This window comes from Rattus norvegicus, chromosome 2 (assembly GCF_021556685.1).
Source record: "Rattus norvegicus strain SHRSP/BbbUtx chromosome 2, alternate assembly SHRSP_T2T, whole genome shotgun sequence".
In the NCBI taxonomy this organism is placed as follows: Eukaryota; Metazoa; Chordata; class Mammalia; order Rodentia; family Muridae; genus Rattus; species Rattus norvegicus.
Window position 1 is genome coordinate 126,008,665 of NC_141535.1, and position 12,893 is coordinate 126,021,557.

Sequence of the window (12,893 nt, forward strand, 5' to 3'; positions counted from 1 at the left end):
ACACAAAGAGCTTACTTTCAGAGAGCAAAACCAAATTCTCCCTTACAAGAATCAAAGCTGTAAGCAAAATTTCAAAGGTTATGGGCAACTTCAAATGTGAATAATTCTTTTTTTTTTTCTTTTTTTTCAGAGCTGGGGACCGAACCCAGGGCCTTGTGCTTCCTAGGCAAGCGCTCTACCACTGAGCTAAATCCCCAGCCTCAAATGTGAATAATTCTAAGTAGAATTTATATTGAGGATTTATATTGACGATAATTAATAATTCATAAGAATGTAGATATATTTACAATCAAATTTCAATCTGTTTTTTTATACTTAATCATTACACATACCTGCATAGCTGGGTCTCTGAAAATATGTTCGATTTGATGCTGCCTAAGAATATCATTTAGTTTAACATCTGAAACAAAAAGAAAACCAATTTGAGTAACAGTCTATTTTGTAAAACTAGAAAAATAGTAGCTACTATTTGATATATCTTAGATATATTTCTAGTCTGTATGATTGCTTTTTATAAAATGAATCATCAATTTCAGCACATTATTTTAGAATGTAAAATTGGGTTTTGTTACATTCATAAACTAAATAATGACTCCTAAATGGAATGAACACAGGATAGCTACAAAGAACTAATCTTTCTTATTTCCTAAATTTGAATTATCAGGCAGAAGTGGAAATATTCTCCACTGTCTTTTTGTTTCCACTCTTTCAATGAAAGAACTGGGCAGATACACACCACATTCTTCCGTCTTTCTTCTTTCTTTCCTTTCTTTTTTGAAGTCAGGTTATCATTTAGACTGACCTAGAACTCAGATGTAATCCAGACTAGATTGACTTACTAGAATTTTCCTGTCTTTGCCTTCTGGGTGGCAGAACTAGAGGCAACACTCAGCTATACACAAATGCTTTAGAATTCTTAAAGTCAGCTGAAAAGCTTACCCGTTCTATACTGAGGACAAATTGTAGGACACAGAATCTAATTTTAACAGGAGTACCATGAGACCATGAAAAAGGTGGCCCAGAATAAAGCTGAGAGTTCTCACTAACATGCCACATCTGTGTTCACATCAGAAAAGAAACGGGGAAAGCAAGTTGGCCCAACATATAAAGGTGTCTGTCATGTCCCAGCACGCATGGGCCCACACACACACTTGTACAAGCTAGAGAAATGGCTCAGCAGATACAGCACTAGCTAATCACAGCACTCAACATGGTAGCTCACAACTGTACCTCCAGTCTCAGGGAATCTAATACTCCCTTTTGGTCTCCATTAGCATGTGATGCATAAACATTTCTGCTGTCAAGACAACCACCCATACATATATATTTTTTTAATTAAAGAAGATTAAAAAGAATAAAGAAAAATAAAAACATACATAAAATATTACCCAACAAATACTCAATCTTTTAAAATTTACAGGAACTGAACAAAACTCAATAACTTTCAAAGAAATAAACAAGACAAGACAAAACATAACAAAACAAAAAAACCCCTAAACAGCCTCCATTTTATCTGATAAAAATAGTAACTAGAGTCAATAACCAAAACAGAAAGCAGTCAATAGGAAGAAACTTGAGCTATATGGAAATTGAAAAACAAAACCAAAAAAACTTGCTTTCATATAACCATAGGATCTCAGGAAGAATCACAAATAGGACAATAGTTTAAATGTCATGTATCATAGCTTAATAGTAGAAAGTTTTATAGCTTTAACTTAGAATTAAATTGAATAGCCTTCAAATTGTCCTTCAAATTTAGGAATTTTTCCTATTTTTTAAATGTTGTATAGGCTTTTGTTGAGTACTTTACATCTGGAAATCCTAGATTCAAATTACCACAAAAGTCTGTAATCACGTCAGCACTTAAAGGCTTCAGATTTTAGAATATTTTGGAGTTTGGATTTTCAAATTAGGTATGCTCAACTGTATTAGGAAAAATAAAGGCTTGAAGTATCAAATCTCTTGCAAAAAGTTAGAAGAACAACAGTATAAATTCAAAAAAGTCATATGAAGGAAATAATTGAAATGAACCTAGTAAATAAACTCACAAACAAGGGGATTAAAATATAATCATTTTACTTTTAACAATCATTTGATAAATTTAAAGTTATATGTATAATAAATACAACTTGAAGGACCTTACTTAATAAAATGGATGCTTACAAAAAACAAAACAACAACAACACAAAAAACACTGTAAACATCACACCTAATGGGAAAGATATTAAAAATCTTTTTCCTTGTGGCTAACACAAGAATATACTCTCATGACATTTATGCAATACTCTAGTGGAAGTCCAAGTTAATGTGGCACTGCAAGCAGTTAAATAAACAAGAGGTATGAAGGTTCAAAGAACAAACTCATCTACATATGTGTTAACTATTCCAAAGAACACATAGTCTTAAAATCAGGAAGTAAATTTAATGGTTATTAGTTACAAGGCCAAAATGCAAAAATTAATCACATCTGTATATACTGACAACACAAGATTTTTAAATAACAAAAGATAATAATTTCTAGTATCATCAAAATAAATATAAAGGAATAAATATAAAAGGAATATAAAATTCGTATACAAAAATATTTTTATATTTGATAAATTAATCAATAGAAATGCAAGGCCTAAAGAAGGAAAAAGAGAACATAGAATAAAGAGGTCTGTCTCCTAAAGTCAGTTTTCTCCATAATGGTTTACGTATCTGATGAAATTCCAATCTATACTCAAAAATATTGCTATAGAAATTGAAAGACTGATTCTGAAAGGAAATGGAATGAGAACAAAAACAATCTTACAAATAGAACAAGAGGATCAAGTTAGCTCTATCAGATAACAGCATGTATTATAAGGTTATAATTTACATAGCATGATAGTGATAAAATAAATTGTTAGTGTACCACTCTCATGATAAAATTCCCAGGAGCATACCTTGACAGAGAAAAGTTTGTTTTGACTCATGGTTGCTTGGCTCAATCATTATAGGCCTGGGGTATAACAGAATATCATATACCCTAGCAGGGATTGCAGTATAATAGAGCAATCAACAGTAGTTAGGAAGCATAGAGAAAGAGCCAGGGAATAGACACAAAACAAAACAGATCCTTCTTAAGGAAATCCTGAGGCATCTACTTCCTCCCATTAGACCCCATCTTCTAGAATTTCCACCACTTCCCAACAGCGTCATTTAAATGAGACTAAACCTTTATCATATGGCCTTTGGGAAGCATTTAAAAGTCAAACCAAAAGAAACAAAACTTGCCAATTAAAAGGTATTTAGAATTTAGAACTATAATACACACACATACATGGTCATAAGTGATGATCAAAGGGGCACTCTAGAACTGGGGTAGGGGTAGATTGAGAAAGGGTAATTTGTGGATCTAGGTCAAGCAGACAACTTATGAAAATAATTTTAATATCATTCACAAAAAGTCATTTCTAAGTGAACTAGAGATGTAAATATAAAACAATAAGTTTGCATTAGAGAATCAAGAAATACTTCTATAAGCTTAGGATAGAAGAAGACTTTTTAAATTAAAGCACAAAAGAAGTAAACATCTGTGGTAGTTTGAATGAGATTGACCCCCACAGGCTCACTGTTTGGGAAGGATTAGGAGGTGCAGTCTTGTTGGAGGTGTGTCACTGGGGTGGGCTCTGAAGTTTCAAAAGCTAGAGCCAATCGCAGTTAGCTCTCTCTGTGTTTCCTGCTTGTGGATAAAAATGTGTACTCTCAGCTACTATTCCAATACCATGCCTGCTTGCTGTCACTTACTTCACCATGATGGTTTTAACCTGAAACCATAAACTCCCATATACCATTTCTTATCTAAGCTGCCTTCCTTGATCATGGTGTCATATCACAGCAAATATGAAAATAATTAAAATGACATTTAAAGTAAATACCAACAAAATTGACATCAAAATTAAAAAGTTATACTCAAACAAACAAAAAAACCAATAAGAAAGTAAAAACACAACCCATAAACAAATCAAGAGCTATAATTGTCAATGATAGTGTATCTAAAGTAAAGAACTTCTAATCAGTTGAGAAACAGAAACAAATGGTTCAGTATACAAAAAGTATTCTTACGAGGCCAATTACCTGAAAAGAAGCTCATGCTCAGTAGACATCAGGGAAATGATAAATTAAAATGATTACAAATTGATATTCAAGACTGGTGAAAATAGGGTCTGGCTGGGGAGATGGCTTAGTTGGAAAGTTACTGCTTTTTAGGATCAAAGATTTGAATTCAATTCCCAAAGTTCACATAAGAAAAGCAGGCTGTGGTGAAGCAGTCTTGTAATTTCAGTGTGGGGGAGGGGGAGGGGGAGAGAGGGTCATTGGGGTTTCTTAGCCAATCAACCTAAGGTATTTGGCAAGTGCTAGTCCAGTCAGAGGATCTATTTCGCGGGAGGGAGGGAGGGAGGGAGGGAGGGAGGGAGGGAGGGAGGGAGGGAGGGAGGAAGGAGGAAGGGAGAAAGGAGGAAGGGAGAAGGGAAGGAAGAAAAGGCTAAAGAAAAAAGAAAAGGACAAAGAAAGAGAGAAAGGAAGGAAGGAATGGAGGAAGGAAGGAAGGAGTGGAGAAAGGAAGGAAGGAAAGAAGGAAAGGAAGGAAGGAAGGGGAAGGGATGGGAAGGGAAGGGAAGGGAAGGAAGGAAAAGAACGTTCAAAGTCTGAGGACAACATCAGAGGTATCCTCTGGCCTCTATAAGCACACATGTTGCTACCAAGAGAACCTGGTGAATATGTGTAACAAGCTGAACTATACATTGCTGACGAGAGTTTAAAAATCACCAAACTTTAAAATTAAAGGTGAACACAACTTTTGGCACTATAATCAACTATCCCAGCACAAGTACCATGACCAAAAGAAGTAACAGTGACTCACTAGCTGGGACTAACTCAGATATCCATCATAATAACAGATATGTGATTACTTAAAAACTGCCAAGTGTGTACAGCAATTAAAATGAACTAATCTTATCTATATGTGATAAGGATAAAATTTCAAAATATCATTAATGATGAAGCACAGAGGAATAAATGGTTCATCATCCTACTTTTTTAAATTAAGGCATAAAATTAAAGACAGTTGCTATCTTTCACTATCTTTGAGGAAGAGGGAGAGAGACTTTACATTTTTTGAGGTTCTAGCCATTCCCATTTCTGGACATGAATTGTATCTATTACAAGAATGTTTCACTTTGCCATGACACCTATTTGTTTTCTTTAAATTTATGTTATAAACACACACACATAAATATGCAAATGCATTAACCAGTTGCTTCTGAAAATGCTGGAGACACTGGTGGAATCATGCAATACTCAAGTTTATTAATGTATCATTTTCTCTTAATAAAAGTCAAATCTTCAAAGGAAATCCTCCTGTACCCTGAAGAAATAAAGACATATTCTTATGGACTCTTGAAAATATTAAAGATTTACCTTATTTTATTGTGTTATTAGTTTAAAGCCAACCCAGGCTACATAGAGAATCTAAGGCCAGGTCTTCTCAAAACAAACAACAACTAAAACAAATGCAGCCAGTGAGAAGAAATTAATATTGACAGAAGTCAATGTAGAAAGCTGGGTGTGGTGGCACATGCCTTTAATCTCAACATTCTTGAGGCAGAGGGAGCAGAGTTCAAGGCCAGCTTGGTCTAAGAATCCAGATCCAGAACACTCAGAACTGTTACACAGAGAAACGATGCCTTGAAAACACAAACAATCAGTGTAGACCACTTAAGAGGCAAATGGGAGGATGGACACAGTCATCTTTATCTCAATAGTAGTTAGGTGGTATGGCTAATAGGACAACCCCAAACTTTAACAGGCATACAAGGTCTAGTAACAGAAAAAGCTCACAGATTCCTAATGTTCATTCTTATGTCTTCATACAGACCTTAAAATTCCATGCTCTCATTTCCTGTACATGCAAATTTCAAGCCCTTTAGGTTTTGCTGTTTTTGCTTGGGAATCTCTTCTTCCATTCTGCTTGTCTTACTGACTTACAATTCAGTTTACAGTAAAAAATAAATTCTCTTACTTGGGTTTGCTCATATTTGGGATTCAATTTTTATTTAAGAACTATGGTTGCGTTATTCTTCTAAAACTCATCTTCTAAAATTCAGGTATTTCTCCACCAAGCAAAACTCATTCATGCAGATCACTCAGATTGTGGCCAGTTATTCATCTTTATAGAGTGAGGGAGGTTTTTCCTATTCATTTTCTTAAGAACTAATGCTATTGAAGTGTCAACACACACAGAGAGTATACACACACATACATATGTATGCATATATCCCCCAACACTATAGATAGACAGACAGACAGACAGACAGACAGATAGATAGATAGATAGATAGATAGATAATAGTGAGGGGGACAGAACATTTAACATGTACTAACTAACCAGAGGTACAGAGAAGCTAAGACTTTTGCCCAAGATCAAACTTGTGAAGTGTGAGCTAGGCAGTATACATACAGAAACAAATCTAGATAGTATGTCTTTCTGGTCTATGAACTCAATATGGAAACTCAGCATGTTTCCCCAGTCCTCCCTGTTGCTCCTGAGTTGTTCTCTTCCTCTTTCTTTCAAATCTCTCAGCCTTCAATTTCTACATCCCCTTTAGGTCACTTCTTACCTGTGATTACGACTGCAGCTAACGAATTGTACTCCTCTATAAACCTCTATATACCTTTCAAGGCAACTGTGCTGTTCTTAAACAAAGCATACTTCCAATTCCTTCAATGTTGCAAATAATTTGGACACCTAAACCTTTCTTATCAGTAAACACATATTGATATGTCCAGTTTCTGTCTAAATGGCATCTCCACTGGCCAGAGTTTAATAACTGCACAATAGTCATTATTTGTTTAGCACTGTGTTAGTAGATGCTATTCTTTCTATTTCAATGTTTACTCAATAATTCCATCAACTACTTGGTAACTGATGCAAACGAGTCAGCAGTTGCTGCTGTTTCGGTGTATTTTTGGTAGTCATGTATGTCTTTCCACCAATCACAGTCTTGGAGAACAAGAATATTTCCATCTCATTCCTAAATCATCTACATATATAGCGCCAGGCACGTCAACATATCTTTTAAACTAACAGTCAGAGCAATGTCTGAAGGTCCTAAGATGCAGGCTTAGAAACCCTTCCTGGCCATCAGCCCTCGAGTTTCTTCAAGCACAAGAGATGCACAACAAATCGATTTCGTGCCTAGCTGACTCCTATGCACGCTTAAGGAATATTCTACAAGTATTACCAGCGGCTCTGTTTCGTTTTAAGTACATACATAGTCTCATGTACATCACCAAACATTTTGTGCAGCGGACTTTTTAAGTTTTTAACATTTTCACGCTGGGACCCGAACCAGCATTCACAAACACATTATTAGTAGGTCAACGATAGCGACATTGCACCTTACAGATGAATTTTCCATCAGGGAATAGGGCGCGCTTACTTTGGTCTCTCAGTAAGTCGATTTCTGTGGCCATTTCGATAATTTAGTTTGGAGTTTTCATCACGTTTATCGATTCCTCGCAGGGGGAAAGAAGGTAATTTTTTAAACAAACAAACAAAAAGGCAGCCTCCCGCTGTGAGGGCAAACAAAAAGCTAAGGGGTCGCAGGGGCAGCCGAGCCCTGGCGCGGAGGCATCGGCATCCCACTCACGCGGCGGCGCAGCCCGGCCCGCCGCTCGGCCGAACCCAGGCGACGCGAGTCAGACTTCGCTCCGCGCTCGACCGGACCCAGACGGACAGAAAGGGCCGCGGGGCGGCGCGCGGCCGGAGGGCGCCGAGTTCCCGTCAGACCGCGCGGGAGGACGACCCTGGGACTCGCCTGGCCCGGCAGCGGCGTCCCCGGGGGGCTGAGGGACGACGCCAGGACCACCGGGAAGCACGAGTGGCCGCGGAGTCCACTCGGCCCGCCCTGCGACTTTGAAAGCAGTGCCCCGGACCGTTCCTTGGAGACGGTGACGCCGCGCCCGTCATCACGCGGGCGTCGCCGTGCGTCATCGCGCTGTCTCCGGCTCCTGCAGGTGATTGGCTATCTGTCAGGCGGTGGGCGGGTCCCTGAGGCTGCGCTGGGGGCTGAGTGGATTGTTTGGCGCCTTCCGCAGTGGCGCAGCGAGTGTCTGTCTGAGGTAGTGTGGCGCATTTTTAATTTAATTTTATTTTTGTAAGGAAACTGAAAACTGTGATAGGAGCAGGCACTAGATAGGGATTTTCATCACGCCCCCCCCCCAGTCTTGGTTTCGCAGATACTAAGAATATGTGGGCGTCTGTGCAGGGAAGGCTATGTGTCCTCAGGCAGAGGTGACTCGAGTCCCCCAGTTTAGAGCTGTCGCTTCTAGGTCTGAAGCTGGTGACTCTTTTGCCTAGAAAAGAGAGCTGTTGTCCAACATTTAACCCTGTGGCTTCCAGAAGGCACCTGGTCAGGAGCCAGGAGAGCCAGCAAATCCTGCAGGTATTTCAGAGATGTTTCTTCGGATTTAAGGAGAGCTAACATTTTGCAAAAATAAAATAAAATTTGTACTAGGGCATAAACTACCACTCACAGTTTTACGAAGTGATGTTATGAGTATTTGAGCTGTAAAGCTTTTAAAACATAAAACATACAAAAATATTGGGGGAAAAAGACTAGCAATAAAAAAATGCTCTCTTGAAGTTATCGCTCGCTTTAGAGCCCTTTTAATTGATAATATTTTTTTATGAATTGAAATAAAGTTTCTCTAAATATGCCCCGGGCCTGACATAGCTTGGTTATGAACTGCTTACCTGGGATTTCCCAGCACCCACTTAAAAAGCCAGGCAGATGCCTGTGCCTAATACTAGCACTGGAGAGGAGCAGACAGGATGAGGGGAAACTGGTGCTCTTTATCCAGCAGCCTAGCCAAATTGGGAAGTGACTCCAGAGTCACTGAGTCATTGTCTCAAAAAGTAAGATCAGGCATCTTAAGATTTTTTTTTCCTATTCGAAAATAATCTGGTGAAAATAAACTTAGGTCTAAAAAAATGGTGAACAGCATATGAGAATGACATCCTACTTTCGATACTCTGTCTCAACCTCAGTCCATACACAGGTATAGACACACTCCCCCGCCACATGGACACACACACAAGACAAAAGGCGTGTGTGCCCTGGAAGAACTTAGACGTTCTGTTTAACCGCTTAAGACGTTTTGTAATCCTGTTCTTATAAGGTAGCATAAGCAGGGAGCCTCATTCCTCTAAAGGGAGTCGCTGTTATGTATGTATGTGTTGGTACTAGAAAAACAAAGGTTTAATTTAGTTTTGAATCATTGACGATTCAAACTGGTCTGGTTTTTAGTGGCCATAAACAAAAACCCCTGATGCTGATCGTGCAAGCTCCACTTCTTTTCAAGTTGATTCAGTATAGGATACTTTCTGATGAAAGACTCAAAGAGACTTTCCTACGTTTGAACCCTACATTGTTGTGCTGGAAGCTGGCGTTGAATAAGTAGCTATAAACTTAATATTTACAGTTAGCATTGATAGACTGACTATATTAGTGTGGAGAAAGCAAAGTGTAACTTCTGTATTAAAATTATCAATGGTTTTGTCTAAACTGAGAGGTGAAATAGAACTTTTATGTTTATACTTGAAGTGCTTGGTTTTATATGATCATGGTCAAAATAAGACCAAACCACTTAAAGTTTCATACATTGAAAACTAATGGCAGCTTTCACTAGTGATTTTAATAAATTGACACTAAACATGCTAGGATCCTGTCTAACAAACCTTCAGAATATACGAAGAATTTATGGAATTTAAGTAAGCAAGTTTGAAACTATCTTATCACAGCAAGGATTTGAATCCAGAAAGTATGATTTCAATATCACAACCTTTAACCACCACATGATATAAATTATGCCAAATGTTTTAATCTTTATAGTTAGCCTGTAATTGCAATAAATGAATGGCTACTTTGTATATTTTATTACGATCTCTGTGATTTACAGTTCATTTTCAAATGATTCTATTATGTTTGTGTTACTGAATTATCCTTTCTTAAAACAGTTAAATAAAGAAATAAAAACCTAGAATTCAAATGGTGTGTTTAAAAGCCTTCAGGTGTTTCTTTGTGTGTCCTCTCAACATTTTCACTGAAAAATCAGGTTTGTCTGTTTCAGAATTCCTGGTCCCTCCTTCTAGATGCAGGAGTAACTGGACAGAGCCTAAGAGGGAGCCCACTACTCAGACCTGGGCCAGAGACCACAGCTAGCACCAAACTAAGAAGAGCTTCCAGGTCTGTGTTCTTTGAACTCTAAAGTCTATCTTTACTTGGACTGAAAACATTTGATCATCCCACTGCTTCCAGCTGGCAGGTTCCCCTGACTTGACTTCCTCCTTCCTCTGTTTCTTTTAGAAATGTGTGGTGCAGTGCCACATGCAAACAAAAAAAGCAGAATGTACTGAAAAAAAAATTTAGGATTTTTTTTCTTGTAAATGAAGGAACTTGGAAATTTTCCTTAAAAAATCATTTTATTGAGAAAAATATTCTTTAACATTTTTTAAAAACTTTGTCGCCCAAGCGAATGCTCCAGGAATGTGTCTCCCTGTTTTGATTTCCTTACATAAAAAATTAAAACAATTGAAGTTTTACCTCTTTTTAAAGTGTAAGTTGAAGATAAGCTAAAAGTGAAAACTACGTATTAACAATGTTGTTTTAAGAAAGCTGCTAGCAACAATGTGTAGTAGGATAGCCATCACCTTGGTGGTTTTAGTTCTGACTCTGATGTTTCATTATGGTGCTGTTTACAAGGTCTAACTTTAAGAGGTTGGACTTTAAAATATTTTCACCTTATTTATTTATAATTTTTATTGTAATGAACTTACAAATAAAATTGCATAACTGAGCTAAAGCAGCCTCTCAAACAAGCAGTCACACACTCCCAAATGCTCTGCACTGTTGTGTAGTTCCTTCAGTACACTCAGAGTGGCCTCTCCGAAGCCACCAATCTTCATTCAGGGCTTTCCCCTTTCACTACCAATTACATTTTTATGCATTTCTCCACCATAAAACAAACAAAATGCCCTCCCCACCCCCCAAAAAACCTATGACAGAGTCGAGGCTAGAAAAACAATTATCTTACATCCTCTTCATGTCTTGTGTCCTTTTGTCTGCACTCTTTCCTCATCACTAAGTATTACTCGTCCTTAGACTCCTTTCTGAATGTTACACTATACCTACACTTGAAGCTATTTCCATATGTACATATATACCTTAAAGTCTATTCATATATTCACATATATACATAGTATATAATGCATGTCTATAATATAATACATAACATTTGCATATATGCATGTATGTATTATATAATATATTTTTATTCTTTCAGAATTTTATATATGCATGCAATGATTTTGGTCATACTTCTCCCCTAACTCTTCCCAGACCCACTCCTTAACCTTTGCCCCTTTTAACTTCATGTCTTTGTTTTCAAATAATCACTGCACCCAGTTTGTGCTGTTAATATGTTCATCCATATGGGACCATCCCTTGGATCTAAGTCAACAAGTCAGGGGCCACACCCTTAAAGAAAACTAACTTTGCTTTCCCCAGAAGCCATCAACTATCAATTGCTCCTGAATTAGGGGTTGAAGACATTTGAGTCCCTTTGTGTTGAAATGTTGACTGACCTGATTGAAAAATAGGCACTCAGCCACAGCTACTGTGAGTTCATGAGTACAGCAGTCCTGTCATGTCCAGAACACACTATTTTGTTCCTGTTCTCCGTGATCTCTAACTCCTGTAATCATTCTTCTCTTCTTACTTAATGTTCCCCAAGCTTTAGAAGAAGCTGTGATTTAGATATATAATTATATTAATACACAGCTTTTAACAAGACATTGAAGCTACTGACAAAGCAGGTCCCTTCTTTTTAAAGCATACACTCAGAATTTTAGTTGTAAACATTAGAATGCTATTCACTTGACATATAAATAGCTCTTAGTTCAAGCATACTAGCTTAGGCTGAGAGATAATAAATACCTATGTCTATAAAAGTAACTTTACTCAACAGATGCAATTGTCATCTCAAAGGCTTACTGCTGAATAAGGTCAACCTTTACAGTTCTTTCTGAACTCTGGCCAGCTGGTTCAACTCAGTTGTTCTGGACCAAAATTCCTCTCTAAGCTGATTGGTTCAAATTGTTTTCTCTCGGTTTCTCATTGAATTGCTGTGCTTGGCCTCAAATTAACTTTGGCAATGTGTTCTAATCTTCTGGTTCCTTCTCATTTCTGGCTTATTCTGTCTTCACCTGTAACCTGTCTCTGTAAAAATGACCCATAAAACTGTCCCTGCCCCCGTTTGTGTGTGTGTGTGTGTGTGTGTGTGTGTGTGTGTGTTTGTGTTTGTGTGTGTGTTTGTGTTATTTTCTGTTGGTTCTTTTGAGAGTTGGGTGTATCTTATCTGTGACTCATTCTGTCAAGTCTTTCTTTGATTTGTCTGTCACTTTGTCTGCCCCTCAATTAAATGCCATTTTCCAACATGGCTGCTTCCTTCTAAAATTTTGCCTACATTGTTAGGGATTAAAGGAGCATACTAGGGCATGTCTGTATTTCAGCTGTATCACACAGACTTAAAATTCTCTATATATCATGCAGTATAAATTGTGTGACTCAAAGTAAAACAGTATAGCAGTTATAAAGAATGGTAGGGAGGGTTATTCCAGATGAGGAAGGCCATGGACAATTTAGATGTCTCTATTTCATCAGCCTTTATGCAAAGGAACTGAATGAAACTGAGGCCAGTCAAGTCTCAGAAATTGACTAAGAGAGTTGAGAGGAGATTTAGTTATATGGTATGAACCCCTTAATTGGTTGGTTATTCAATACCAAGTAGCCCTTAGAACATATATA

The 12,893-nt window shown here is 37.6% G+C and overlaps 2 protein-coding genes across 21 annotated transcripts in view; one reads left to right on the plus strand and one right to left on the minus strand.

Annotated features, from left to right (window-relative positions):
* The window catches only part of Sclt1 (sodium channel and clathrin linker 1), a 158,798-nt gene extending 150,835 nt beyond the window's left edge, over window positions 1-7,963 (minus strand). For 12 of the 13 annotated variants that reach the window (XR_015659671.1, XR_015659670.1, XR_015659673.1 and 9 more), the window contains exons 1-2: window positions 7,467-7,963; window positions 333-400 (exon numbers count right to left, since the gene is read on the minus strand). Coding sequence is in view for 2 of the 13 variants with exons in the window: in XM_087616678.1 (XP_087472804.1) it covers window positions 333-400; window positions 7,467-7,500 (102 nt within the window). In the remaining 11 variants the exon portion in view is untranslated. 13 annotated transcript variants of the gene reach the window in all.
* Window positions 7,728-12,893, plus strand: part of C2h4orf33 (similar to human chromosome 4 open reading frame 33) — a 77,181-nt gene continuing 72,015 nt past the window's right edge. For 4 of the 8 annotated variants that reach the window (XR_015665297.1, XR_015665298.1, XM_087626313.1 and 1 more), the window contains exons 1-2: window positions 8,114-8,148; window positions 10,159-10,274. The gene's annotated coding sequence lies outside the window, so the exon portion shown is untranslated. Of the gene's footprint in view, window positions 8,044-8,112; window positions 8,472-10,158; window positions 10,275-12,893 lie in introns of those variants that run through there. The other 4 variants (XM_087626331.1, XM_087626322.1, NM_001009707.1 and 1 more) reach the window with 3 other exon arrangements.